This window comes from Phocoena sinus, chromosome 15 (assembly GCF_008692025.1).
Source record: "Phocoena sinus isolate mPhoSin1 chromosome 15, mPhoSin1.pri, whole genome shotgun sequence".
NCBI classification, from domain to species: Eukaryota; Metazoa; Chordata; class Mammalia; order Artiodactyla; family Phocoenidae; genus Phocoena; species Phocoena sinus.
The window spans coordinates 66,824,515-66,851,448 of NC_045777.1; the positions used below are offsets into that span (position 1 = coordinate 66,824,515).

The 26,934-nt window shown below is 46.6% G+C and overlaps 1 protein-coding gene across 1 annotated transcript in view; it reads left to right on the forward strand.

Moving 5' to 3' along the window:
* Positions 1 to 26,934, forward strand: part of OTOA (otoancorin) — a 72,823-nt gene that overhangs the window by 21,909 nt on the left and 23,980 nt on the right. Inside the window, 14 exon segments of the mRNA XM_032603761.1 lie at positions 2,839 to 2,942; positions 7,060 to 7,160; positions 9,010 to 9,149; positions 11,635 to 11,758; positions 13,848 to 14,063; positions 15,685 to 15,852; positions 16,593 to 16,733; positions 19,476 to 19,534; positions 19,710 to 19,827; positions 22,026 to 22,099; positions 24,176 to 24,201; positions 24,204 to 24,227; positions 24,230 to 24,309; positions 25,309 to 25,499. Coding sequence (XP_032459652.1) covers positions 2,839 to 2,942; positions 7,060 to 7,160; positions 9,010 to 9,149; positions 11,635 to 11,758; positions 13,848 to 14,063; positions 15,685 to 15,852; positions 16,593 to 16,733; positions 19,476 to 19,534; positions 19,710 to 19,827; positions 22,026 to 22,099; positions 24,176 to 24,201; positions 24,204 to 24,227; positions 24,230 to 24,309; positions 25,309 to 25,499 — 1,566 coding nt within the window.

Genomic DNA, 26,934 nt, shown 5'->3' on the forward strand with positions numbered 1-26,934 from the left:
ATCTTAGCTAGATATGTTGTTCTGAGCCTAGGACCTGTTCCCTTGGTTAAAAAAGGAGCTGAGTGTGTGTTGAAGACTCTCTAGCACTAAAGTGAGACTTCCACCTTGAGAGTCAGCAGGACTGACAGACACAGTTGGATCCAGAAGCTCAAATTACATCATCAGGAACATCTCTGGCTTTTTATCTCTCAGCTCTGCCCTCCTCTGTGTTGGCCTCACTCCCAGGCGGGCTCTCTCCATGAGGGAGCATGGGCACAGTTCCAAGTAGAGTCTTAGACCTGATTCTCATTGGTCCACACTGGGTCATGTGCCCATTCTTCTTTTTTTTTTTTTTTGGCTGCGTCACTCAGCATGTGGGATCTTAGTTCCTCAACCAGGAGGGATCGAACCCACGCCCCCTGCAGTGGAAGTGTGGAGTCCCAACCACTGGGCCAGCAGCGAAGTCCCCGTGTCCCCATTCTTGAGCCGGTCACTGTGGCCAATGGGATCTTATATGCTGAATGGCTTAGATGTGAGTCATAGTCCCACCCAAATGACATGGATCAAGATGGGGACATGGGGACTTTGCTGGTGGCCCAGACAAGTGTTGACAAGAGGGAGGAGTGGACACTTGACAGTCAAAACTCACAGCTGGCCAGCACAAAACTTTATGTAAACCCTGACAAGAGCCTGGGAGAAGGTTACAAGCCTTACAGAGAGAAAGACAACAGATCGATACAGAGAGAACGTTGCCCGACACCAGATTCTCATCACGAGGTGGGAGTCCAGAATATGGCCCCATTTCCCGTTTCTCGATGAGCATCATTTAATCCAACCTCTTCTTTCGCAGATGAAGAAACTGAAGCCCAAAGAGAGGACAGCGTCCCTTGAAGTGACCCCCTGGGGCTTGACTTAATTTGAACTCAAGCCAGTTCTTCTGAATCTCAGTTTTTTTTTTTTTTTTTTTTGCGGTACGCGGGCCTCTTACTGTTGTGGCCTCTCCCGTTGCGGAGCACAGGCTCTGGACGCTCAGGCTCAGCAGCCATGGCTCACGGGCCCAGCCGCTCCACGGCATGTGGGATCTTCCCGGACCGGGTCACGAACCCGCGTCCCCTGCGTCAGCAGGCGGACTCTCAACCACTGCGCCACCAGGGAAGCCCTGAACCTCAGTTTTGACCTTTTCCTTCTCTACCCTCCCGTCCCCTTCCCCTTGTGAGGATGATGTCAGTAAGCCCCACCCCCCATTCTTCAAATGAGGAAACTGAGGCACAGAGATTGTATAACTTGCTCTAGGTCAGACTGCTAGGGAATGATAGAGCCAGCATTTTTACAAATGGGCAAGCTTTCCCTTAAATAATGTAAACATCGTTTTTTCAGAATTATATCTATCTCCTGTCCCTTTCACATACTGTGCTGTTCTGAAAAACAAAACAACAACCCAAAAAAGACAGAGAGAGAGAAAGAGAGAGAAAGAAGAAGAGGAAGAATAAGAACCAGGAGAAGAGGAGAAAGGAGGAAAAAAAAAACAACCGAGGAGAAGGAGGAAGAGAGGAGAAGAAGAAGAAAAGAAAGATACGGCAAGAAGATATTAAGATAGATTTAAGGGAAAGTTTGCCTCTTCATATATAAAATGACGGGGAGAGTGGTGAGGATAAACTTTAAGCTTAGAAAAGGGCAGATGGGTCATTTGCTGAATTGATTTTCAGTGGTGGTGGGTGGAGGTGAGGGAAGTTTTCCAGGATGAGTAGACTCAGCTATTTTGCAGGTATGAACTGGAGGGGCGATCAGTGCCAAATGCTGTGAAAGGTCAAGTCATATTTGGACCAAATGGGACTGCTGGGTATGGTGACAAGGAGCTTATTCAGGACTTGGGCCACAAGGAGTGGTGTGGTGATGAAGAAACCAGATGTCAGTGGCTTAAAAAGTGACTAAGACACTTTACGCCCATCAGGATATCTGTAATCAAAATGTCAGATAATAACAAGTGCTGACAATGACGTGGAGAAATCAGAACCCTCAGACACTGTTGGTGAGAAAGTGAAGTGGTACGGCTACTTTGGAAAATAGTCTGGAGTTCCTCAAAAGGCTAAGCATAGAGTTGCCATCGAACCCAGCAACTCCACTCCTGGGTCTATTCCCAAGAAAAATGAAATGTGTCACACAAACACTTATACATGAATGTTTACAGCAGCGTTATTTATAATAGACAAAAGGGGGAAACAACCCGTGTCCATCAACTGATGAACAGATAAACAAAATGTGGTATATTTGTACAACGGAACAGAATTTAGCCATAAAAAAATGAATTACTGATGCATGTTCCAACATGCATGAACCTTGAAGTCATCATGCCAAGTGAAAGAGGCCAGATACAAAAGTGACATATTATATGATTGCATTTATCGGAAATATCCAGAAGACGTAAGTCTATAAAGAGAGAAAGTAGATTAGTGGTTTCTAGGAGTTGGGATGACTAGAAGTTCTGGGGTGATAGCTAAAAGGTAGGAGGTTTCTTTTTGAGGTACTTTAAAGGGTTCTAAAATTGATTGTGGTGATGGTTGTACAAGTCTGAGTATACTGAAAACCACTGAGTTGTATACTTTGTATGGTATAAGTTATATCTTAATAAAACTGTTACCAAAAAAAAAAAAGGACCTGGTGGTGAGGAAGTGAAGAAGAGTCTTTGGAAGGTATTTAACTGTGATGGGAAGAGGAGAAACAGGAAAATCTCTACATCTGTAGCAAGGGAGTGGGAAGGGCTTTTAACCAAAGATAGCTTTGTATACTTTTGTTGTTTGGACCCTGCCTGAAGGCCTTCATATTTGTTCCTTAATTGACACCTATGTGTATGTCATGTAGGTCTGTGGTGTTCAAAGATCTCTACGACCAAACCTCGGCCCATTCCCAGAGGGCTGTCTACTCCTGGATGACTGGGATTTTGCAGACATCCTCCAATGGCACTGGTGAGCCCAGGCTTTGAGGTGGGAACACTTTTTAGCGGGAGTCCATCCTTAAAAGTGATGCTTCATCTCTGCAGATAGGGATTTGATTTCATTGCCACTTAAGATTTTTAGCTCCCTCAGCTTCCAAAAAGTGTTTGATGTGGTTTATGGAAAAAACACATACCCCATTTCATCAGTGCATTTTTCACACGCTGAAGTCTCTGAAGTCAGCATCATCTGTATCCTACAATCAACACCGTGTCCAAGTTTAGCTTCTTAGTGGAACGTAAATAATGCTGGCACCTTAGATTCCATGAAAACTTGCTGTACTGCACAGCATGCGGGATCTTAGTGCCCAGGGATCGAACCCTGTAGTGGAAGCGAGGAGTCTTAACCACTGGACCGCCAGGGAAGTCCCTCAATGAAAACTTTTAGAATCAGGTTACAAGTTCAAAATCTGTGTTAAAAATCTGTATCAAAGTGGGACAAAATAGCTTTTTTTTTGTTTTGCAGTACGCGGGCCTCTCACTGTTGTTGCCTCTCCCGTTGCGGAGCCCAGCCTCCGGACGTGCAGGCTCAGCGGCCATGGCTCATGGAACCAGCCGCTCCGCGGCATGTGGGATCTTCCCGGACCGGGGCATGAACCCGCGTCCTCTGCATCGGCAGGCGGACTCTCAACCACTGCGCCACCAGGGAAGCCCAAAATAGTTTTTTTTAAAAGAAAATATAGGCAATAAAGCACAGAAATTTAGTGCTAAGCTTCCTGCAACCGAAGCAGCAATAGGTCAGGAGTAATTTATTTGGCGGATGTTTGTTCAAAACCTACTATTTTCTAGAGTAGTGAAATTCATAGAGACAGAAAGTAGAGTGGTGGTTGCCAGGGGCCAGAGGGAGGAAGGAGTGGGGAATTACTATTTAATGAGTACAGAATTCCAGTTTTGCAAGATGAAAAAGCTCTGGAAATGGATGGTGGTGCTGGTTGCACAGCAAAGTGAATGTACTTAATGCCACCGAACTGTATACTTAAAAGTAGTTAAGGGGCTTGAGAGTCCGCCTGCCTATGCAGGGGACGCGGGTTCGTGCCGCGGTCCGGGAGGGTCCCACGTGCCGCGGAGCGGCTGGGCCCGTGAGCCATGGCCACTGGGCCTGCGTGTCTGGAGCCTGTGCTCCGCAACGGGAGAGGCCACAACTGTGAGAGGCCCGCGTATCGTTAAAAAAAAAAAAAAGTAGTTAAGATAGTAAATTTTATGTTACGTGTATTTTACTGCAATTGAAAAAAAAGGAGAGAGAATGGCTATGTAGATTAGTAACGCAAACAATTTCACAGGTAGCTTCAACTTGTTGAATCTTTAATGTTAGTGATGTAAAGACAATAAACTTTTAAAACACCTAAAAAGAGCCTACTATGTGTCAGCCACTGGAGATACAAAGGAAAAGAAGACTAAGTCTTTGTTCTCATGGAGCTATAATTTTATTGTGGGAGAGTAGGTGGAGAAAACTTGTAAGCAAGTAAATAAAGAGAGAGAGAGAGAGGACACAAATACCGGTAACTGCTCTGCAGAAAATAAAAGGGATCAATGCCATGGAAAGGGTTACTGCTTTAGCCTAGAGCAGGGCTTGGCAAGTGTTTTCTGTAAAGGGCCAGAGTAAATTTATAGGCTTTGTGGCCCTACAGTCTCTGTCTCAACTATCTGACTCTGATGCTGTAGCACAAAAGCAGCTCTAGACAGCAGATAAATAGGCATGGCTGTGTCCCAAGAGAACCTTATTTATAGACACTGACATTTGAATTTCATGTGATTTTCATGTGTCAGAAAATATTCGTCTTCTTTTGATTTTCCCTCAATCATTGAAAAAATGTAAAAACTGGGAACTTCCCTGGTGGCGCAGTGGTTGGGACTCCGCGCTCCCAATGCAGGGGGCCTGGGTTCGATCCCTGATCGGGGAACTGGATCCCACATGCATGCCGCAGCTAGGAGTTTGAATGCTGCAACTGAGGAGCTGGCAAGCCTCAACTAAGGAGCCCACGAACCGCAACTGCGACCCGGCACAGCCAAATAAATATTTTTTAGAAATGTAAAAACCAAGCTCGAAGTTGGGCTGGGTTTGGTTCACGGGCTGTAGTTTCTGACTGCTGGCTAAGGAGGCAGAGCAGAGCTCTCTGGGCAGGTGACATTTGGATTGAGACCAAAATGAGAAATGGGATCAGACGTGAGGCTCTGGAGGAAGAGCATTCCAGGCAGGGGAAGCAGCAAATACAAAGGCCCCGAGGTGGGAATGAGCTGCGTGTGTGTGGGAAACGTAGAAAGCTGGTGGCGGTGAAGTGTAGGGAGTGCCAATCAATCCTTTTCCTGGAATTCAGCTCTGAAGTTTGTATGTAAGAAGCATTAAACAATGGAATAAATGTCTTCCATGCGCAGCAGAATTCCCTCTGCCTGATGCATAGTGGTAGCCTCCAAAAAACTGAATCTCACACTAAGTGACCCTGAGAAATTCACTCAACTCACCCTCCAGACTCTAGACTTCCCTTAAGTCCTTGTTGCCAGAATTTAGTTGGAGACAGACTCTCCTAAAATTCCTATATGACACGTTTCATTATTAAGCTAAGTGAATTGAAATGAATTCTATTTGGACTTTAAACTTTTTTTTTCATGAAGTTCCTTGAGGTAACTGGAAATACTTTGGGCGTCAAAACGATCCCAAGTTTGGGGATCATTGGTCTGCAGAAATACAGTTCATGCTTAATAATTAATTAGAGGGACTTCCCTGGTGGCACAGTGGTTGAGAATCTGCCTGCCAATGCAGGGGACATGGGTTCGAGCCCTGGTCCGGGAAGATCCCACATGCCGCGGAGCTACTGAGCCCGCGTGCCACAACTACTGAGCCCATGAGCCACAACTACTGAAGCCCATGCGCCTAGAGCCTGTACTCTGCAACAAGAGAAGCCACCGCAATGAGAAGCCTGTGCACCGCAACAAAGAGTAGCCCCCGCTCGCCACAACTAGAGAAAGCTCGCATGTGGCAACGAACCCCAACGCAGCCAAAAAAAAAAAAATTAATTAGAAATGAACAACTCAGCTTGTTTCCTGGTGAATTTAGTGGTTTCCCCACAGAATTCTCTAGCCTTCCAGGGCCACCCTTTCTTCTAATAACCAAGTCAAGTGTCCAGAGTCCCCATCGAGAGGATCACAGGTGTTTACCTGTGCTCACCACAACAGCTCTGATTCCTGGGCTGGGGGAGGGCACCCTCTTGTCCCTGTGACTTGGCCCAGGCACCAGCTGACTTCACTGTCTCCTCTGGGCATCAGCCATTGCCCACGGCTTGCTGCAACAGCTCTTGGTGACTGATTCACTGCACCCTATAACGGCTCCTCTGCTTTTTTCATTTCCCCAAAATGCTACCAACACAGTGGTGTTCTGTGTAAATCTTTTACTGGAGGATTAGGGGCAATGGCAGCCAATTCTAGTTCACTGAAACTTGAAGTTGGATCCTGGCCACGATTGTTCTTAAAGCCCCACTGACATTTGCTGATGGGGAATTTCAAATGCCTGAACGGAATTATAGAGTCCTCTGGGAATTGAGAGAAGGGAGAACACTGCTGCTGGCTGAGGAGATGAGAGAAGGCTTTAAGAAAGGAAACACTTGGAAGCTGAAGAGTTAGGGGAAAGGCATTCTAGCTGATGAGAAGGGCCCAAGAGAGTAAAGATTTGGAGACCATTTGGGGTGCATATGAGGAAGGTTTGGCTCATGTACATGGTGATAATAAGGAAGATAAGGATTGTTACTGGTAGTAATAAAAGAGTCAAATATATTTCAAGTTAGTAACTAACTAAAAATAAAACTGTATTTTGTGGTCTTAAGTATTAAAAAAATAATCTGCATTTCTAACAAGTTCCCAGGTGATACTGAGGCTGCTGGTTCAAGGGCCGCTCTATTGAGTAACGAAGTGGTAGACGCCTGTCATGGCCTGTGTGTAGTGTAGCATCTCATAAGTAGGGGGCTCTCAAAAGATGGTTGTGGAATGAATTAATAAATGCAAAGAGGAGTCCTGACATCAAAGATCTTTTGACTATCATATACCAGTGCACAGTCTTTTATTAATTTTTACTTATTTGTCCACTTATTTATTTTTTGCAGATGACTCTGTTTCATGGGTCAGTGCAGAAAACTTATGGATTTTGGGCAGATATATGGTTCACCTATCCTTTGAAGAAATTATGAATATTAGTCCTATAGAAGTAAGTTGGAAAAGTTCATTTACATGTTCCCATCGCTGATACTTCTGGGGTAAGGTGTATTCTAAACCTCTCATATTCAGCCAGCTAGTCAAGGTGCCCTGGGAAAGGAACACCCACCTCAGCTCGACATAACTTGAGCATCTAAAGAAAATTCCTGGAATAAGACCTCAAGCAGTCAGTCACTGGATTGTGTTCTAGTGTAGAAAAGCTAAGAAAAGAAAAAGGATTGTGGACTGTTAAGATAGCTCTGATGTGAAAAAACATGATCTATAAATGTTGGCTACGTACCAAAAATCATTTAAGGGTATATTTGTACTCAAGAAAGGCCAAGGACAATAACTGTAGAGTTTCCGGTCCTTGGAAGCACGAACGCAAATGAAAAGCGATGTGGATTAATAGCTACTTCCATTTATGGTTACTTCTTTTGATACCTACTTCAGCATGTGTGATGATTGGATTTTAACTCTAGAGTTTACAGTGGAGAAATACACATATTCGAGGTTACTTAACTCACCCGTCAGGTGTCTTTCTCCTTCTGATGTTGGCTCGATGACACTAAAATCCCGGGGGTAGCCTGATTTTAGAATGCAGCCTCCAAAGAATGCTGCCAACAGGGAGGCATTTGTAAGCAGTTTGGGACTTGCCACCAGTTTTTATCCTGTGTGCCCTAACTTTCTGCTGGCCAGTGAGAGAAGTGTTTGCATCAAATGACTGGCTTTTTCAAGGACCGATTGACCCAACAATATCTGGTTGTTGTGAAACCAGAGGCAGAACGCGGTTTCTCTTTTTACCTGGGAGGCTGGAAATATTTCAAATGTCTCTCAATTTTATAATTCCCAGTTATAAAATGGATTAAACTGCCATTTTACTCTCCAAAAGAAGTTGAGTGAATTTCAGGAAGTCGATGGAGGTTAAATTCTTAGGAAACTGGGCCCCTAGCAGGGAATTTCTGAGATTCAGATGCCATTTGCACCATTTCTTCATCTTCTAAAAATGTAGAGAAGGGAGGTGAAGCCACAGAGTGCCAATGCTACGAGGGAATTTCATATGGACGGAGAGTACAATTCTTGAGGGAGAGACAACTTTTTGAGATTTAAGCACAGAATAACCATGCGTTGAAATATTGGAGACTTCAATGCAAAAAAGTGAACAAGAATAGAAAGAATCTGAATAGCATATTTAGTAAAGTTGAATATGTGATATATATTTGCATTATATAGGTGTATTATGTAAACATACATTTACATATATATTATATACATATATTCAACTTTGTATCTTACAAAGAGAACACACTCTTTTTTATCACCTGAGGGTCGTTTATAAACTGACTCATCTATTAAAAAAATTCCGATTCCCCAAAACAAACAATTTATGGACCATATTCTCTGACCTCGATAAAGCAAATCTAGAAATAACTGTGCAAATATTAGCTTTAAAAAAGTTCAACTGCTCAGATAGTAAAAACAAACAAACAAACAAAAAACTTTCCTAAATAACAGTTGGATTGAAGAGTAAACTAAAGCAGCAGTTACAGACCATTAAGAAATCAATGACACCTATGGTTACCAAAGGGGAGAGGGGGTGGGAGGCATAAATTAGGAGTTTGGACTTAGCAGATACAAGTTACTATATATAAAATAGATAAACCACAAGGTCCTACTGTATAGCACAGGGAACTGTATTCAATGTCTTTTAATAAACTATCATAGGGAAAAAGAGAAATCAATGAAAATGAGAAATGGGCACCTCCAAGTGCCAAGCGTAGGGCACAGCACAGACCAGCAGGGCGGGGCTGCACGGGGCCACTTCATTCCTCCACACTGATCTTCCTGTCCTTGTCCACCAGATTGGGCTGTTTATCAGCTATGACAACGCCACCAAGCAGCTGGACACGGTTTATGACATCACACCTGAACTGGCCCAGGCATTTCTGGAGAGAATCAGCTCCTCCAACTTTGATGTGAGGAATACCTCTACCATCCACAGGCAAGGGGCGTGGGCGTTGGGCCCTTGGAGCTGTTTCCCAAGATGCCATCTAAGCATCAGCTTCCTCTGAGCAGCAAAAGACCCGGGGAGGAAAGGGAGGTGGCTGGTCCATGTCTTTGGAGAGTTCCATGTCTTTGTGCATGTGAGGGAGGTGTTTCCCCAAAGAGACCCCTTTCAAGAGGTTGTGAAGTGGGGAAGAAAACAAATGCTTTTTAAGCATCTCCTATGTGCCAGACATTTTATATAACCTTATCAAGCGCTAAGATTCCAGCTCTGGGCACGAAAATGGAACATTTTAACTAGTACTCCATCCATTCTAAGGTAAATGTGTAATTTCCAAGAGGTTGGGTTGAGTATTGGAAATAGCTTATGGGTCCCCATATCTGTGAATCCCTTGTTATCCAGACTCTCAGGTGGGGAGCCCTGAGATGAGATCAGCTCTAGAATTTAGTGATTGTAACATGATCCCCCAGAACCATTTCCAGCAGGGGAGGGCCAGGAGCTGCACACCTGGTGACCCCAGAAAGGGTTTGAATGTTGGGGTGTGTGTGCAGTGGGGAGGGCTGACGGGCACTGTTCACCCATCTTCTCTCCATCTCCCAGGGCCTTACTGTCACAGTGCTTTCTCTGACATTAGCACATGACCTTACATTTTTCAAAGCACTTGCAGAGAATGTTCTCATATAAAACTCTTACACCGGGGCTTCCCTGGTGGCGCAGTGGTTGAGAGTCCGCCTGCCGATGCAGGGGACACGGGTTCGTGCCCCGGTCTGGGAAGATCCCACATGCTGCGGAGCGGCTGGGCCCGTGAGCCATGGCCGCTGAGCCTGTGTGTCCGGGGCCTGTGCTCCGCAGCGGGAGAGGCCACAACACTGAGAGGCCCGCGTACCGCAAAAACAAACAAAAAACTCTTACACCTTCTTGCCCTATCCTTAGTAATTTTCACCATTAGCATGGCTCCCATTTTTTTTTTTTTATAGTTACACCAAAAATAGCTTGGCTGTTAAGAATATGGGACCTGGAACCAGACTTCCTGGGTTTAATCCTGGCTCTGCCACTTACAAGTTGTGTGATCTTGGCCATGTTACTGTCCCTCTCTGTGCCTCCATTTTCCCATCTGTAAAATGGGAGCTACTAAGCTGCCTACCTCATTAAGACCCTTGTAAAGATTAAGAACATCTGCACAATACGGGGATGTATGTATACGTATAGCTGATTTGCTTTGTTATACAGCAGAAACTAACAAACCATTGTAAAGCAATTTTACACCAATAACGATGTTAAAAAAAAAAGAACATCTGCAAATAGTAAGTGGTCAAGAAATATTAGTTATCCTTAACATGGTTATTAATATTCACTATTCACTTCTTCTGAGTCGTCTTTTTTCATCAGATACACTTTCAGATCCTTTCCCTGGCCTGGTTGCTTTCCGGTGGACATGTCTGAGAGTGTCAGTGTCTGATCATGATCGACCAGGTGGTCCAGCCATGCTAAGTAGATTTCATACTAATGCTAAGAGCATCCACTGATGAAGTGCTTAGTATCCACCAGGAAGTATGCTAATTAGTTGGTATGCCTTTTCTCATTTACCTCTCACAGTATTCCTCATTCCTTCATTCATCATATTTAAGGAAGCCTCCCCATTAAAAGCTTAGAGAGGCAGGGCCGCCCTGTACAGTAGTACAGAGTATGCACTGCACAGCCATGTGCTGCAGGCTTTCAGAGAAGTTAAGCAACTCGCTACAGGCCAGATGTCTCGTAGAGCTGGGCTTCAAACTCCAGTTGGCCTGAAGCTATGTTCTTTAACCACTAGATGCAGTGCTCCCCGTGAGACCAGGATTCAAATCCCATCTCTGCTCCTACGTTGTTCTGCCTTGTGTGTTTTTTTTTAAGGAGTAAATTATTTTATTCAATTCAATAGATTTTTTTTCATTAAGAAGTTTATTTATTAAAAAGTTTTTTAAAGCATCTTTATTGGAGTATAACTGCTTTACAGTGGTGTGTTTCTGCTGTATAACGAAGTGCCTCTTGTGTTTCTTCCCTTTTGAAGTCACCATCATCTGGTGATGCGGGTTGGAAATAAACCTCTGCCTCCGGGAATCCCTCAGGGTGGACAAAACCCTTATCTCTGAGTGGAAAATTGGGGTTTTTCTGTGGCTAATTGAGCACATGCTTTCCTTGTGCCCCTTATTGCCTCAGGAGGAGAGATAGCAGAGTTGGTTGGATCTAGATTTAAGGCCCGGCACCACTACTTGCCTTGGGCAAGTCATTTGATCTCTCTGAGTCTCAGTTGACCCTTCTGTGAGATGGGGCTAATGAGAGCACCTACCCTGCAGGGCTGTGATGAGATAATCCAGGTAAAGGCACAGTACCTGGTACGCGGCAGCTGCTATGATCGTGACCTCTCGGTTCTAACTGGGGTGGGGCTGCGGCTGTGGCCCCCAGCTCTGCGCCCTCCACCAGCATCCCTTGTCTTCTCACACAGGCTGGGGCTGCTGGTTTGTTTCTACGATGACCTGGAGCTGCTGGACGCCGCTGTGGCCCAAGTCCTCCTTCACCAGATGATCAAGTGCAGCCACCTGAGGGGCTTCCAGGCTGGTGTTCAGAAGGTGCAGAAGGGCTACAGGGCCCCGGAGCCTCAGCATCAGTTTCACTAGCCAGAGAAATGGGAAGAACAGTCTTGCCTGGCCTTTGAGAGAAAACATGTAGGGTTTATCAAGATCTAGGTCCAGCCTCGCAGGTGGTATCTCAAACACTGGGGTGAGCTTAAAATGGGAAGAAACCACAAAAAACGGTAGGAAAAGCTTGAATAGATCAAAGTTCAATCAGAGCGGCCACTTCAAACTTAAATGTGCATAAGGTTGCTTGGGGATCTTAAACGCAGATTTAAGGTCTGGGTGGGGCCCGAGACTCTGCATTTCTAACAAGCTTCCAGGCGATGCTGAAGCTGCTGGACTGGTGACCATGAATGGCATAGCGAGGAGATACAGCAGTGGTTCTCGAACCTGGTTCTATGTTAGTGGCACGCCCCTCCCCCAGGCTCTACCCCCCAGAGATTCTTGTGTCATTGGTCTGGGCTGTGGCCTCAGATGCAGCCAGGGTGGAGAGCACTGGAATGGAATGTATTTGCTGAGTTCCTAGACCAAGGTTTTGGACCAATAGGCACATGGGGACTGTCTCATTTCCCTCCTCACTCCATCTCTGTCTCCTTTCTTCCCTTAAAGTCTTAATTCTGCCCGGCTTCTCTCACTTCTTTTTGTCTTTCTCATTGTTTTAATTGAAAAGATGACATGAGAGCAGTATTCGAGAAAGTTTGATAACATCGTCAATAATTCCACAGCAGTTTCTCACACATCACAAAACCCTCGGTCCCATTTGGCACTTTACATAGTAGGCATTGTCTTGGTCGGTGCGTATTTTTGTTTTCCAGGAAGAGCATCCTTCCCAAGCAAGCTTGAGCAAAAATAAGAAAATAAATGTACTTTAAGGTCACAGGGGTAGCTGTGACCAAGAAGAAAGTCAGATACAATGAGATATGAGAAAACCCTTTGGATCATCTAGGTCAGTACTCAAACCTGAGGACGCATTAGAATCACCTGGAGGGCTTGTTAAAAACAGCTTGAAAACATACCCACATCCAGAGCCTCTGATTCAGGAGGTCTGGGGCGGAGCCTGAGAACCTGCATTTCTAACAACTTCCCAGGTGATGCTGATACTACTGGTCAAGGACCACACTTTGAGAACCACTGCTGTAGGCCTTTTGCAGATGTGGGAGCCAGCTTTAGGGAAGGGGAGCTGCTGAATTTGGAGAAAGCCAGGAACTGTGACAGCTGTTTCTTTCACTTTACTCTGCTGCCCCCAAGTGGCCATCTAGAACACTCGCGTACATTCGTCTGACATGAAGATACGGTTTGTGCGAGTTCAGGTGTTAAAACGTGAACCGTTCTCATTTTTTTGTACAGAGGTCACGTTGCAATAGATGAGTTTATCACCTTCTGTACCGGAAGCAGTTGGGAAGCACACTTGACTATAGCTAGACAGGCATGTTACAAAAAATAATGAAGGGGATCACAGAAATATGAAAACCTGTAACACATAACTTTAAATGAAAAATATAGAGCAGAAAATTGCACTTGTGTTCATGTTACAACTATGTGAAGACTACATGCTACAGTTTATTTATAAAGGCATAAGAAGTTTTGGAAACATATACACCCAATTGCTAATCATAGTAATTTTTTGAGGTAAGATTTTCAGGAGACTTTCACTTTCTTGTTACTGTTGAGAATTATTTTTACATAGATTATATATTATTATGAACCACCCCCCCCCACCTATTTCATGAAAGGAAAGCAACCATACAGACAGGATATAGAGTTCAAGGTCATAAAAAGAAAATAGTTGCTACGGGAGTGTGGCTGAGTTACGGGTGAAGTGAACAAAATTTCCTTCTGCCATGCTTTAAGGTTGATTTAATAACATTAATATTTAAATGAAGCATAAAGTGAATTTGTAGCATACGAAAGTCAAGGCCAGAGGAGGTGGTGTTCTCAGTGGGGCAACTCACGGTTTGGGCTTAGCAGGAGTCCCTCTCCTTTTGACAGGGCAGGGTCGGTCGAGGGTGCATCCCGGGGTGTAGTCAGAAGGAACCACCATCTTGCTTGCTATCGACCCTCATCCAGCTTGCTCCCCTTCTAGCTAAAAGCCGACCTCCTGGAAATTGCCACAGAGAACCAGACCCTCAACGAGACCCTGGGCTCTTTGTCGGATGCAGTCGTGGGCTTGACCCACAGTCAGCTGGAATCCCTCTGCCCTGAGGCTGTGCACGGCGCCATCTCGACCCTCAACCAGGTCTCGGGCTGGGCCAAGAGCCAGGTCATCATCTTGTCTGCCAAATACCTGGCCCATGAGAAGGTCAGTTGGAGCTTGAACTCTATTTTAATGCCCTGAGACCCAAGGGCCAGTTATACACACACAACAGGGGCAGCCAATCAGTAAGAAGATGGCGCCAAGGGAGACTACCTGGGTTCGAATCCTTGGTCTGCCACTTATTAGCTGTGTGACACTGGAGAATTGGCTTAACTTCTCTTGGCCTCAGTGTCCCAATTTGTAAGACGGGGATACAGTAGCACCTGTTCCACAGGATTGTGTGAGTCAGCACACAGGAAGAGATTAGAACAACATGTGACCTAGAGTATGAGCTCAATGAGTGTTAGCTATCTCTGAGTTAATCATTTAAGCTTCCCAACAACCGTCTGAGGGCAGTAGTGTTATAACTTCCGTTTTCCAGGTCATTCATACGAGGCACAGAGTGTAAAAGGGAATTGCCAAGGCCACGTGAAAGGGGCAGAGCTGGGACTGAACCCAGGGCATCTGGCTTCACATCCTGCTTGCTTTACTCCCATGCTAACTACTTCCATCATGGCACCAAGACCAATGCCCACCCATTCTTACTTTCTGACTCAAGACCAAGGATAGACCATTCATCTTGTCCCTTCAGGACTTCTGGTGACTTTCGTCTGAAGGCTTCGCAGACCTTCTGTTTTGACTGGGGCCACATGGGTCCACTCTGTGAGTTTGATTTTAGGGAGCTGAGGGACACTTGTCTCGTTCCTCACAGCCCTGGACCAAGAGGCTTGTCTCATTCCTGTGTCCAACTCTTCCTCCAGAGCGGGTGAGGTGACTTTTGCTAAGAAGCCAAGAGCTCAAAAGGTCTTGCCTTCTTTGGGGACAGTAAGAGACTGTCCATTCTACAGGGAGTAACTATAGGACACCACTCAACCGTTTTTTGCAGAACCAAGGAATGTCTCTGATGATATTACATGTAGCGTCTTCACTCCAAAGGAGTGGGGGAAAAACCAAGCGTGATTCCTGTTAGTCCAGCTATAGTTGTATTTGTCATAAAATATCACACTCATGTCCTAAAACACTTCTTTACTTCAACTCAAAGCTTCCACATGAAGGTCGATGAGCGTGGGGCTTTGCCGTGTCAGATGCCTGCCGGTGACATACTGAGGCCAATACTGAGGCCAGTGGGCTTTCTCAGGGTCCCGTGAGAGCGGGTGGGCTGGGTAAACTAAGAGTCCCACGACCTACCTGAAGGTTCTTGCCCATTGTTGCCAACGTGGGCCCAGTATCGCCTGATGTTCAGATTTTTTTTTTAATAAAGCAGAAACTCTCATATGGATTTTTATAAGATTCCTCCAATATTTAAATCTTGTCAGCTAGTTCAGATTACACACAGAAAAGCCCATTGCCTGGTCAGCTGTGGCACATGGATGGCACATTGCTAGTTGTGCCATGGCCTCAGGTGGCATAGTGATTCCCCCAGTGGTACAGTTACTGGTGTCTTGTGTTTTGATACTTAACTCTCTTTCCTGATGGAAGGAAGGAGGATCGGGGAGGGCAGCTTGTGTCTTGGTCACGGTGGTGCCCCAGCAGCCATCTGGATACTTGGCCTGCAGTAGGGCCCAGTAAACGTCCGAGTGGTGGAGGTCCGGAGCTGGGCCTCATCCTCCCTGGCCGGTGCCCCCAGGTGCTGTCCTTCTACAACATCAGCCAGATGGGCGTGCTACTGGCTGGGGTGGGCACCCAGGCCTTCCACGCCATGGACCGCAGAGACCTCGTGCAGCTCCTGAGAAGCGCCATCTCCCTGCACGTGTCCGACTTGTCACCTGCCCAGCAGCACGGTGTCTTGAGCAAGGTGAGAGGAAAATGTCTGGTCCGCAGCCCTGGGGCTCACAGAGCGTGTGGTTTTGGGGCTTTGGGAGTGGTCTTTGTCTTTAGGTGGGGCTGTTCTGAACCTGGAGAATGCCTTCCCCTGACGCCCACCTTCTCTCCTTTCCAGAAGGAGCCTCTGGGGGTTGTGCCTTATTCTCTCCAGACCCTGGTGCTCTCCCCAGCCAGTCAAATCTGGAAGACTTTTCTTCAATTAGGTTTCTTGCTGTAATAATGTTTTAGGAGTTTGGTTTTCAAATGTGAAAATGAATCCTGAATCCCCCTACTGCTTCTGAACGCCCCTCCTTTCGTGCTCTGAAGCCATGTCCATATTCCTCTTTCTCACTTGCAGTGGGTCTTCTGGGCATCCTATTCTATCAGACCTGCCAGGTCCTACTGTACAATCTGTTAAGAAACCAACCCAAAGGGTTCAGCCTAATTTCAACCAACACCTTGCAGATAGCTGTCACGCCTATGGTTAAATTAAAGAGTGTGGGTTTTGGAATAAGACAGACTTGGGCTTAAATCTCATGTATTGACTTTCAGCCTTACTCGTTAAGCCTCGGTCTTCTTATCTGTAAAATGGGGATAAGGATCATCTCCACCTCCTTGGGTTGCTGAGCAGTGAAGCTGCCAGTGAAGCACTAGAGAGAGTGCCTGGCCCTCACCCAATGCTCCATGTACCTTCTGCAAGGTCGTTATTATGTTTCTTCTCACTTTTGACAGGTGATGGAAACAGGAGATACCGCCTCGGGCATTGTGGAAATACAAGGGGCTTTCTTTAAGGAAGTGTCTCTCTTTGATTTATGGAGGGAACCTGGATTCAACTCCACAGTCCTGAAAGAGAAGGAGCTCCGGCGGAGTCAGGTACGACTGTGACTCCCAGAGGTGGTGCCTGGGTTTCTGACTGTCTTGTGGGAAAGGTCTGTTCTAAGGTTAATTTGGTAAAAGAAACTTATTTCTTGTGATTAAACTCAGGAGATAGAATAGCGTAGTGTTAAGTTAGACGAGACCCGAGCGTGAATTCCGGGGCTGCTGTTTATTAACTTTGGGGTCACTGCTTCTCCTCCCGCGGCCTCAGTTTTCTCCTGTGCAAAACGGGGATCATTTCTCATGAGAATCACGCTGGGCAGTGCACTGTACATAAGAGCAGGTATCACTGGGGCCTCCTGGGGAGGGTTGTGCTGTGGAGGCCGACTTGTGGCCTCGGAACTTCCCCTGACTTGCTTTTCATTCCCTCACTCGTCAGTGTTTGTGGAGCCCCTGCCCCCCAGGTGCCAGGCGCTGTGCTGGGGACACAGAAGCGAACAAAACAGAGGGAAGTCCCTGCCCTCAGGGGACTTCCATTCTAGCGAGGGAGACAGTGCGGAAGGTCAGCAATTAAACGTGTGCCCTGTTAGGTGACAGATGCTGCTGAGCACTAAGGAGGAAGTAAACCAGGGGGAGGGCCAGGCCTTTCAGGGGGTGAGCTGTTTAGACAGGCGACCTCGCTGAGCTCAGAGAGGTTGTGGAGTGGCCGCTGTGAGGACTGCCTTCTACCCTGGGCAAGAAAGGGAGCTGAGGGGCGTCTAAGAAGGGACAGGATCTGACTTTGGTTTTCGAAGAATCACTCTGGCTGCTGCGTGGAGACTGAGTTGAGGAGAGCAGGGAGGAAACAAAGGGACCAGTTAAGAGGCTACTGTGTACAGTGGCCTGGACCAGGTGTTGGCAATGCAGGTGGTGGCCAATGGTCAGATTCTGGATACAGTCTGAAAGTTAACAGCGACAGAATTGGCTGTCGGATTGGATGCGGGTGTGACAGAGGGGAGGCACCAGGCCTTATGTGCCCGTGATCTGTCGCTGGTTACCCACCAGCGCCAGGTTCAGTGGGGTAGCAGTTATTTTATTTACTCCCATGGTTCCCAAGGCTCTTGCTTAGGGCTGTTAACAAAGTTGGATTCAGCTGGTGGCTGGGCCTGGCGTCTCATTCATGTGTCTGACATCTGGGCTGGGGACACTCAAACAGCTGGGGGTGTCTCTGTTTGGGTGTGGTCTCTCCATGTAGTGGGTTGAATGGTACCCCCCCACAAAAGTTATGTCCACCCAAAACCTGTGGGTGGGAATGTGACCTTATTTGGAAAAAAGGGTCTTTGAAGATTTAATTAAGGTCTCAAGGTGAGATCCTCCTTGATTATCTGAATGGTCCCTAAATCCAATGACAAGTGTCCTTATAAGAGCGGAAAACGCAGACAGCAGAAGAGAAGACAGACTTGAAACACACAGAGGAGAAGGCCACGTGAAGACGGAGTCAGAGACTGGAGGTGTGCAGCCACAAGCCAAGCAGAAGCCACCAGAAGCTGGAAGAGGTGGGGCAAGATTCTCCCCAAGAGCCTTCAGAAGAAACCTAGTTTGCCGACGCCTTGGTTTTGGACCTCTGGCCTCCAGAGAATAAATTTCTATTGTTTTAGGCCACCAGGTTTGTAGTAATTTGTTACGGCCTTTCTAGGTGTCGGATACTGTCCAGAATGGTGGCTTTGGGCAGCTGGCTTTATAGGGGTGGTTCAGGGCTCCCAAGGTGTGTGTCCCGAGAGAGAGCTTGGGAGAAGCTGTCATCTTTGGCGACCTTGGAAGTCACATAGCATCACTTCTGCTGCGCTCTGTCTGTTGAGGCTGTCGCAAAGCTCCCCACCATGCCACCCACCTCCAGCTACAAGCAGACTCCATCTCTTGATGGGGGAGTGGCTCTGGAAGCTTCTAGAAGAGCATATTAGGCAGAAAATATGCGATCACTTTGGAAAATATGTCCTGCCACGTATGCTTTCAAGATATTTTTGTCTCAGCAACTGAGTTGATGGAGGTGCCATTTCCTGAGATGGCGGAGATGATGGGGGGACCCTGGAACTCGATCCTGTGCTTGAGGAAATCTCTGGGGCCACACACAGAGTGCCTGGAACTTACCTCCCCTGCTGCTCCTTTCTCCTGGGCTCAGCTGTCATGTCACCGATGCCTCCGCCTAATGCCAGCTCACAGTTTATTCTGTTTAGGGAATTATGTTCAAAGTTTCAGAGTCTATAAAATAGATGAATGTCGTATTTGATCGTATATGCACGTTAGGTGTTCTGTAAAATTACGTTCCTTGAAACAAATGACCCCCCTGCCTACGAGGCCTTGCTCTCCTGGGGGCCCACCTGGGAGGGCTTGAGGGGAGCGCTGTTGTGAGCAGGACTTACTTTACTGTTGGAACTTTCTAGCCCATCCTGGTCTATTCATCCGTCCGTTTTGTTTTCTGGGATGCCGTGTGCTCAGAAACAGCAGGTGGGCATGAAAACAGGGGCTCTACGGGGTCCTCAACTGGGCAGCAGCTTCTTAGAGCACAGGAAGTAAACTTCCAGGCTTGCTGCCCTGGCTTTGCTCCTCGTTCACCTCCTGGAGCGCTGGGTCACCTGGGGTGTGACAGCATGGACTCTGCAATTACCTGACACCAGCTCAAGTCCCAGCTCTGCCGCTTAGCAATTGTGTGGTTCTGGGTAAGTAACAAAGCCTCCATTTTCCCATCTGTAAAATGGGACCATAGGACTCGTCACGGTAGGTGAGTGCTCCACCCCCATGGCAATCATTCTCTTCCTTCAGGCCTTGTTCCTGTTTGAGCTTCTGTCAAAGACAACCAGGAGGCCCGAGGAGCTCTTGAGGTAAGCCTGGGGCTGATGAGCCCTCTGGAGTCTCCCTCCCGAGGAGCCTATTTCCCAGGAGGGAGAGTTGGACAGTCCTGCCTGCAGCTGGTGTCAGATCAGATCTGCCTTTGCTCGCTCCTTCTTTCCTCTTCCCTACTCCCCTTTTCTCCTGGGTCCCTGTTTTGTTCTGTAGCGCAGGGCAGCTGGTCAAAGGTGTGATGTGCTCCCACATTGAGGCCATGAGCGTGGACTCCTTTCTGGCTCATTTCCAGTATTTTGAGAACAACTTCTCTCTGCTTTCACCGTATCAGGTACCCTCGAAGCACTTCCTCGTTGCCAATTCTCTCTCCCTACCCGGTCGCTGGGTGAATTAACTGTGGCGTTTTAAGATACTTGTGCCAGGGTCATACGGATGCAAGTGACGATATGGGGCCAAATACTGAGCCAGGTTTTCTCCAATTTCTTTTTTAAAAGCTCCACATACCTATGTCTCTACAGCCAGAGTTTCAGTAGATTGGCTATTCTATACCCAGATTTGAACCCCAAAATTCACTTGGAAGGGATACCGTTTTGCATGTCCACAATTATGCTTTCCTGGGCCTGCAGGTCATACCCTCATCTAACTTTCATACCCTTTCCAGTGGTAGCCTAGAATGGAAATAGTCCTCTAGGAGAATTTAAGTTTTCATTTAAAACTTCATTTTCCAAATAGTTAAGGAGACCCTTTAACCCTTTGGGGAGACCAGAGGCAGTGACTGACTTTCACTGTATCTAAGTAAGTAAAAGCGGGCCTTGGGGGCAGCTTTGGACTTGGAGTGCAAACGGTCGGCTGTACAGAGTCTGAGAGGGTGAGCAGGTGGGCTGGTGCATTTCAGATCTGAATGAAAAGTTTCCAAACAATGACTTTTCTTCCCGAGAGCCAGGAAGGGAAAAGCCGGGTGTATAATCCTTTGAGATCATTAGAGGAAGAGGCAAATTTTTAATGAAGCCTGTCATTCCCTCAGATTGTTCGTTCTGTCAGTGGTTCTCAAACTCGAGCTTGCATCAGCATTGCCTGGAAGGCTTGTCCACTGGGTATAACGTTTCAGTTTGGGTGGATGAATAAGTTGTGGAGATGTGCTGTACAACACAACACCTGCAGTTAACAATATGGTATCTGCATTTCACAATTCGCTAAGAGGGTTGCTCTCAAGTTATGTGCTCTGTCCACAAAAACCAAAGCAAAGGGACAGGAGGACACGTTGGGAGCTGTTGGCCGTGCCTATTACCTTGATTGTGGTGGTGGTATCACAGATGTTTGCATATGCCCAACTCATCAAAGTGTATGCATTAAATATGTGCGGTTCTTTGTATATTGATTATACCTCAATAAAACTGTTAAAAAACCAGAGATTGCAGAGGTTCCCTGGGGTTTCTGGGGTGAAGCCTGATATTTTTCATTTCTAATGGTTCCCTGGTGAGAACCACTGAACTATATTAAAAGCCTTGCCCAGGTAAGGTGGGAAGCAGGTTATTTCTGAAACCTGGACCTTGGCGTGGCTGTCTCCTTCCACTCATCAAACGGATGCAATGGATGGAGTTCAGGCCAGCTTTGAGGAAGACCTACATGTTCAAACAGGAAGAGTTGTCCCAATAAACCTCCTTACCTGATTTTGCCCAGTTCTCAGAACCTTCAGATGCCAGTCAATTAGAAAATTTGCCTTGATTGTTTATCTTTTTGCTGAAAGCACATTATTATAAAACAAAACAACAGAGAGAAAGTAAAGTTTCTCCTAGCGCATGCTTTCAACAGGGGACCATTTGGCCATATCTGGAGACACCGCTGGTTGTCACACCTGGGGGAGATGCTACTGGCACCTAGCAAGTAGAGGCCAGGGATGCTACTTAACATCCCATAACACAGAGGACCGCTCCTGCAACGCAGAGTTACACTGTCCAAAATGTCAGTAGTGCTGAGGCTGAGAATCCCTGCTCCAGGAATAACTACAGAGAAAGTTTGCTATTGACTTGGAGAACTTTTCATATATATAGAACATATCTACATGTAATTTAAGACACACAAATGAGCTCATACCATACACAGTGTTCTGTTTAAATGTATAGAATGTGCACGCGTGCGTGCACGCACACACACACACACCCACACCCACGCATAAATCCACCGTATGGAGACAAAGTAGTTGCATAGTACTCCATTGTATGGCTATACCATAATTTACTTAACCAGCCCCCTACGGATGTATACCAAGGTTACATCTCACTGCTTGCAGTTATAAATAAAACTGTGGTGAGCATTCTCAGACTTCAATTTTTGTGTGCATCTTATTATCGCCTCAGTTTCTTCATCCATAAATTGGGTGCAGTAGTGTTACCTACACTGTAGGGTGTTCTGTTTAATAAGTGAACGTATGTAAAGCACTTAGAACAGTGCCTGACACACCGAAAGCACAATCTGTGTTTGCCCTTGTTATTATTGGACTAACTTCCTGGAACTGCTTTCATCTTTTAGATTAATTGTTTGGCGTGGAAATACTGGGAAGTTTCCAGGTCCTCTATGCCACCCTTCCTCTTGGCTACACTCCCGTAAGTGAACATCAGTCTCCCTTTCTGGCTCAGTAAGATTGGCATGTGTCACCAAAGCCAAAGTGATTCTCTCTCCCTGGGTGTTGGTGAGGAAACAGGGGCAAGTGGACAGTGCCTTCGACAGTTAAGTCCTTGAGAATCAGGATTTAAATTCTGAGCCTCACGTTGACATTTCAGACGGACTCTTCTGCTTTTTCTTGTTATTTAAAAACCAAAGCCAAAGCAACCTGAGCCTGAATGAGTGAGTGCCAGTGAAGCAGGTCACATCTGGGCTGGCCTCACAGCTGTGTCCAGGCTCCAGGGGAATCAGCGCTAATGGAAGCAGTGGGGATTTCTCCTGGTATGTGTGGGTGTTCAGGCATGGGGGGCAGCCCTGCTTTTTAAATATGGTCTGGACACTGTTTCTCTCTTTTCCTCTTTATTTCCCTCTCCCTTCTCTTGCTGCCATTGTCTTCATTGAATTAAAAATATTTATTGAGTGCTTACTACATACTAAGCTCTCAGAGATAAGTAAATTCTCCCCTTATAAGAGCTTACAATCTCACGGAGGAAAAACAGGCAAGCGTGAAGCCAGTTGTAATATCAAGTTGATATTTGGTTGAAAGTGACTGAACCTTGACTCAAACTGGCTTAGGCAATGAAAGGTAATTTTGGATTCAGGAAAGTCCAGGGATGGACTTCAGCATGGCTGGATCCAGGGGCTCAAATGAGAAGGGCAGAAAGATCAGGGAGGGCTTGTGTGACGCCTTGGGGTGTTTTACTTGTATTCTGGGAGAGATCATCACTACTGTCCATATAGAGGATGGAGTACAGGGGGCCTGGCTGGAAGGAGAGAGACAGTGGAAGCTTATTTCTGTAAACTTGACCTTCTTCCACACATCCACGTCTCAGCTCAAATAGTACTGCCTTCAGAGGGGCTCTCCTGGCTGTTCCCATATCATTCTGCATTATAGAGCCATTTAATTTTCTTCCTTACATTCGTCACTAGCTGAAATGATCTGTTTTATTAACTGGTTTCTGTGTTTCTTCCCCCTACAGCATCCCAGAAGTAGGGACCTTCCCCTCATGTCTTGTTCATGGTGGTAGCTGGTGCCCAGCACAGTGGTTGGGCATGCAACAGATGCTCTGTATATATCTTCCGAATGAATGAATGAAGAAATAAATAAGATGGTGATACTGGGACTGGGCGAGGCGAGAACAGATTTGAGTAATATTAAGATGCTAGCAAGGACAGATTTGGGGATAAAGAGACAAAGGAGTCTGGGATGGCAGAGAGGAGGCAGAACATGTTTGGGGGAGGAGGTTGAATTTGCTTTGGGAACAGTCAGGGTGGCCATGATGCCACATGGCTCCAGAGCAGTCTTTCTCACCTTTATTTCATTATTGCCTCCCGAAGGGGAAAAACTTAATTTCTCCCTAATGAGAGAAATTACAAGGAGTAAGATTTGTTGAGTAGGGTTGAGCTTTGGCGGATCACAAATCATTGTAATAACTAAGATTCCCTGCCCCCATCCCTCCCTCTCCCTGAACCAGTTTCTCCCCACGGGGATGATATGGCTTCTGTTGAGAATATACGGTCAAGAGCTTGGAGGAGAGTTCTGGACTGGGGTTGACAGAACCGGGAGTCATTTCTCTTACTTTCTCCACTCTCTCCTTCTCGTCCTTTTTCCCTCCACTTTGTGTTTTATTCTCTCTTCTCTTTGTCTCTTTCTTCTTCTACCTTTTTCGTTTCCTTTCTCCTCATCTCCCCTCAGCCAGTCCACCAGCCAAGCTCTGTTTATGGAGATCCTGTTCTCTGATCAGTGCTGCTGGGTCATGGAAGAAGGGCATGATGGGAAGCTTGTTTCCCACCTGTAGGAGAAGAGCATTATGCAAAGTTTGTTTCCCACCCACAGATTAGGAAAATGATGGGTGGGAGGCTTGCTACCTGCCCAAAGGAGACAGAACATCTCTGGGGAGAACCAGCATTTAAGGAACACCCCTGTGATAAGTTCTTGGGCATACAGACCCTGATTTCAGGGACAAATACAGAGCAGCCACTGCTTTCCTTCCCTCATCCTCTCCATCTCTCTCCAGGGCTCGCTACCTGGCTTCTGTCCCAGCCTCCAGTGTGTGCCCTTTCTGATCAGCCTGGGAAGAGTCAGTTGGACTCCTTGGTTTTAGATTCCCACAAAAAGAATTCAGTCCTCAAGAAAGTACAGCAGTGCCTGGTAAGGAAACTCTTCCTGGGTGACACTTTCACTGGTGTCCCTTCCCCTCCAGGTATCTATGGCCATCCTGGGGAGCCTTCAGGGGATCTGGCTGGGCTCTCAAGTCTGATGTGATGGCCACAAGTCTGACTTGTGGGCTCTGAAACCACGGGTGGAACACTCTCGGCTACTGGTTCTGGGGACTGCCATTCTGGGGCCTGAATGTTGAGAGGCCGCTCTGGAGGACAGGAAGGAGCACAGTACACAGAGTCTGGGTTCTAGACACACCTCTGCCACTGCCTGGTTAGGTGGCTTTGGACAGGTCACTTCGCCTTCCCGAGGCTTGGTCTCCTCATCTGTAAGATGGGTGCTATAGCACTTTACTCATGGAGTACTGAGGACATGAAATAGGTAATATATTGTTTAATGCAAAGGCCCAATGGGCAGAGGTGACAGTTTCTTTATCTTGAAAAAGTGGATGATATTAGTACTTACCTCCTTTTTTTTTTTTTTTTTTTTTTTTTTTAAGTACTTACCCCTTAAGGTTACTTTAAGATGAATGGATTAAGGCATGGAAATACTTAGAACAGTGCCTGGCACATAGTAAGCACTCGATAAACGTTAGCTATTTTTGTCATTTTGAGAAAGAGCTCTGGAGGCTTTCAAGGGCTGTGCAAACTTGGAAGCGCTGTTTTTATTATTGCAGTACTATCATTATAATGGTTACTGAACTCTGAGGTATCCTCAGAGCAATCACAGTGACGCTGACCACAGCCTCACCGAGTGAGTGCTCACAATGTACGTCTTCCACCCACACCCGCCCCCCGTGGGGTCCCCCAGACTTCTGGGGCCGGCACCCCTGGGGTAAAATTAGGCCCTGTGCCTTCTCTACAGGTCCATGGCAGGGTAGGCGATTCAGATCCTGGAACCTTTACGAGGTTTGGGGTCGGGAAGTGTGTTACGGGATCACGATCTTGAGCCCCACTGGACCTTTCCACCAACTCCGCGTGTTGGTTTCAGAATGACTCCGTCGCTGACGAGTACACCGTGGACATCCTGGGAAACTTGCTCTGTCACTTGCCAGCAGCCGTCATCCACCGTGGGGTGTCCCCCAGGGCCTGGGCCACTGCCCTGCACAGCCTCAGAGACTGCCTGGACCTCAGCCCCCAGCAGAAGGTGGCAGTGAGGCTCAGGCTCTTGGAACAGCACGGGTGAGGAGGGCCCGGGCTCGGCTCCAGGGCTGGGGTAGGGGGCGCTGGCGAAGGGGCACCCGGCCCTGGCTCTCCTGCCTCAGGGCGGAGTCTCTAACTTAGGATGAGGTTAGACACTTAGATTTATTCTGGAAACATGATCTTTTCTCTTTTGGCCTCAGAGTCCCTGTAAAGTGAGAATGATAGCTGTTCTACAGGCCTCATGTGGTTGTCACCAATACCTCTTGGCTTGTGGAAAGGGAAAGGGTTTCAAAAACATGGCACTTTACAAATGCGTGGAGGTGTTATTATTACTTTTGTTGTGAAACACCACCACCAATAATACTAATGCAGATAATCGAGGCACCGTCAGCTCTGGGTGAGTGAGAAGTCCCTGGGGGAAGACAGCTGTTCTTTCCCATGCAGAGTTTTCTCAAGTTAGGTCAGATGTTTGAGTAGGGCCTAGATATCGGTCAACGGTTAGACAACAAATGTTTCTGGAGTAATTACTGTGTCCCAGACACTTACTATTATATAGAGTTTAAGAGCTGGGACTTGGGAGCTTGACTCCTTGGGTTAAATTTTTCTACCGTCTGCTGTCTGTGTGATCTGGGAAAAGATACTCAGTCTTTTGCACTTTATTTTTGCATCTGTAGGATGGGGCCAGTGAGAGTCCCCACAGGGCTGCTGTGATGATTAGCTGAGTTAATGCATTAACTGTTAAAGCACTTACAGCAGTGCCTGGCATGTAGTACTGAGTATGTGATGACAGCGTTTTGACTAGGAATGAAGATACAGTGGTTATTATTAAGTGTGGCTCCTGCCCTCACGGAACTTACAGTCTATTGGGGTAATATCGTTAATCAAAGAGTTAAGAGGAGGCTTTTTGGCCGGGGGTGGTTTGCCTTGGTCCTAGGAGAAGGGTTATCATTGCTAACTGGGCAGACCTCCTTTAGAGATATCCTAGTGTGAGGCACTTCCCCGTAGACATTTGAGGTCTCCGTAAGAACAACAGTGGATCCTGTGTCAGTGCTGTTATTATTCTGCCAGGCTCGAGAGGAAATTTCATCTTGCTATAGGAGGAGACCATTATGGTAATCTAAAAGGAGCCAATATATCTTTACTGTTCTGTTGAGAAAAGGGAGGAAGGAAACACTCTGATGCAAATGACAGAAATTCAGTAGCTCAATTCACACTAAAACATGGGAGTTTACTGAGTTTAGAAATGGATGGGACTTCAGGCATGGCTGGATCCAGGGGCTCAAATGATGTCATCAGGAATGTGTTCCTCCCATCTCTCAGCTCTGTATTCTTGGTTATGGCCTTTATTTTCTCCATTTGGTGAGAGGAATGGCCTCCAATATCCTTTTTACTGTTAGAGATGCCAGAAGAAAGAGAGAGCTTCTCTAGTAGCTCCATCACAATTGCCAGGGATGACTCTGATTGGTCCGTTTGC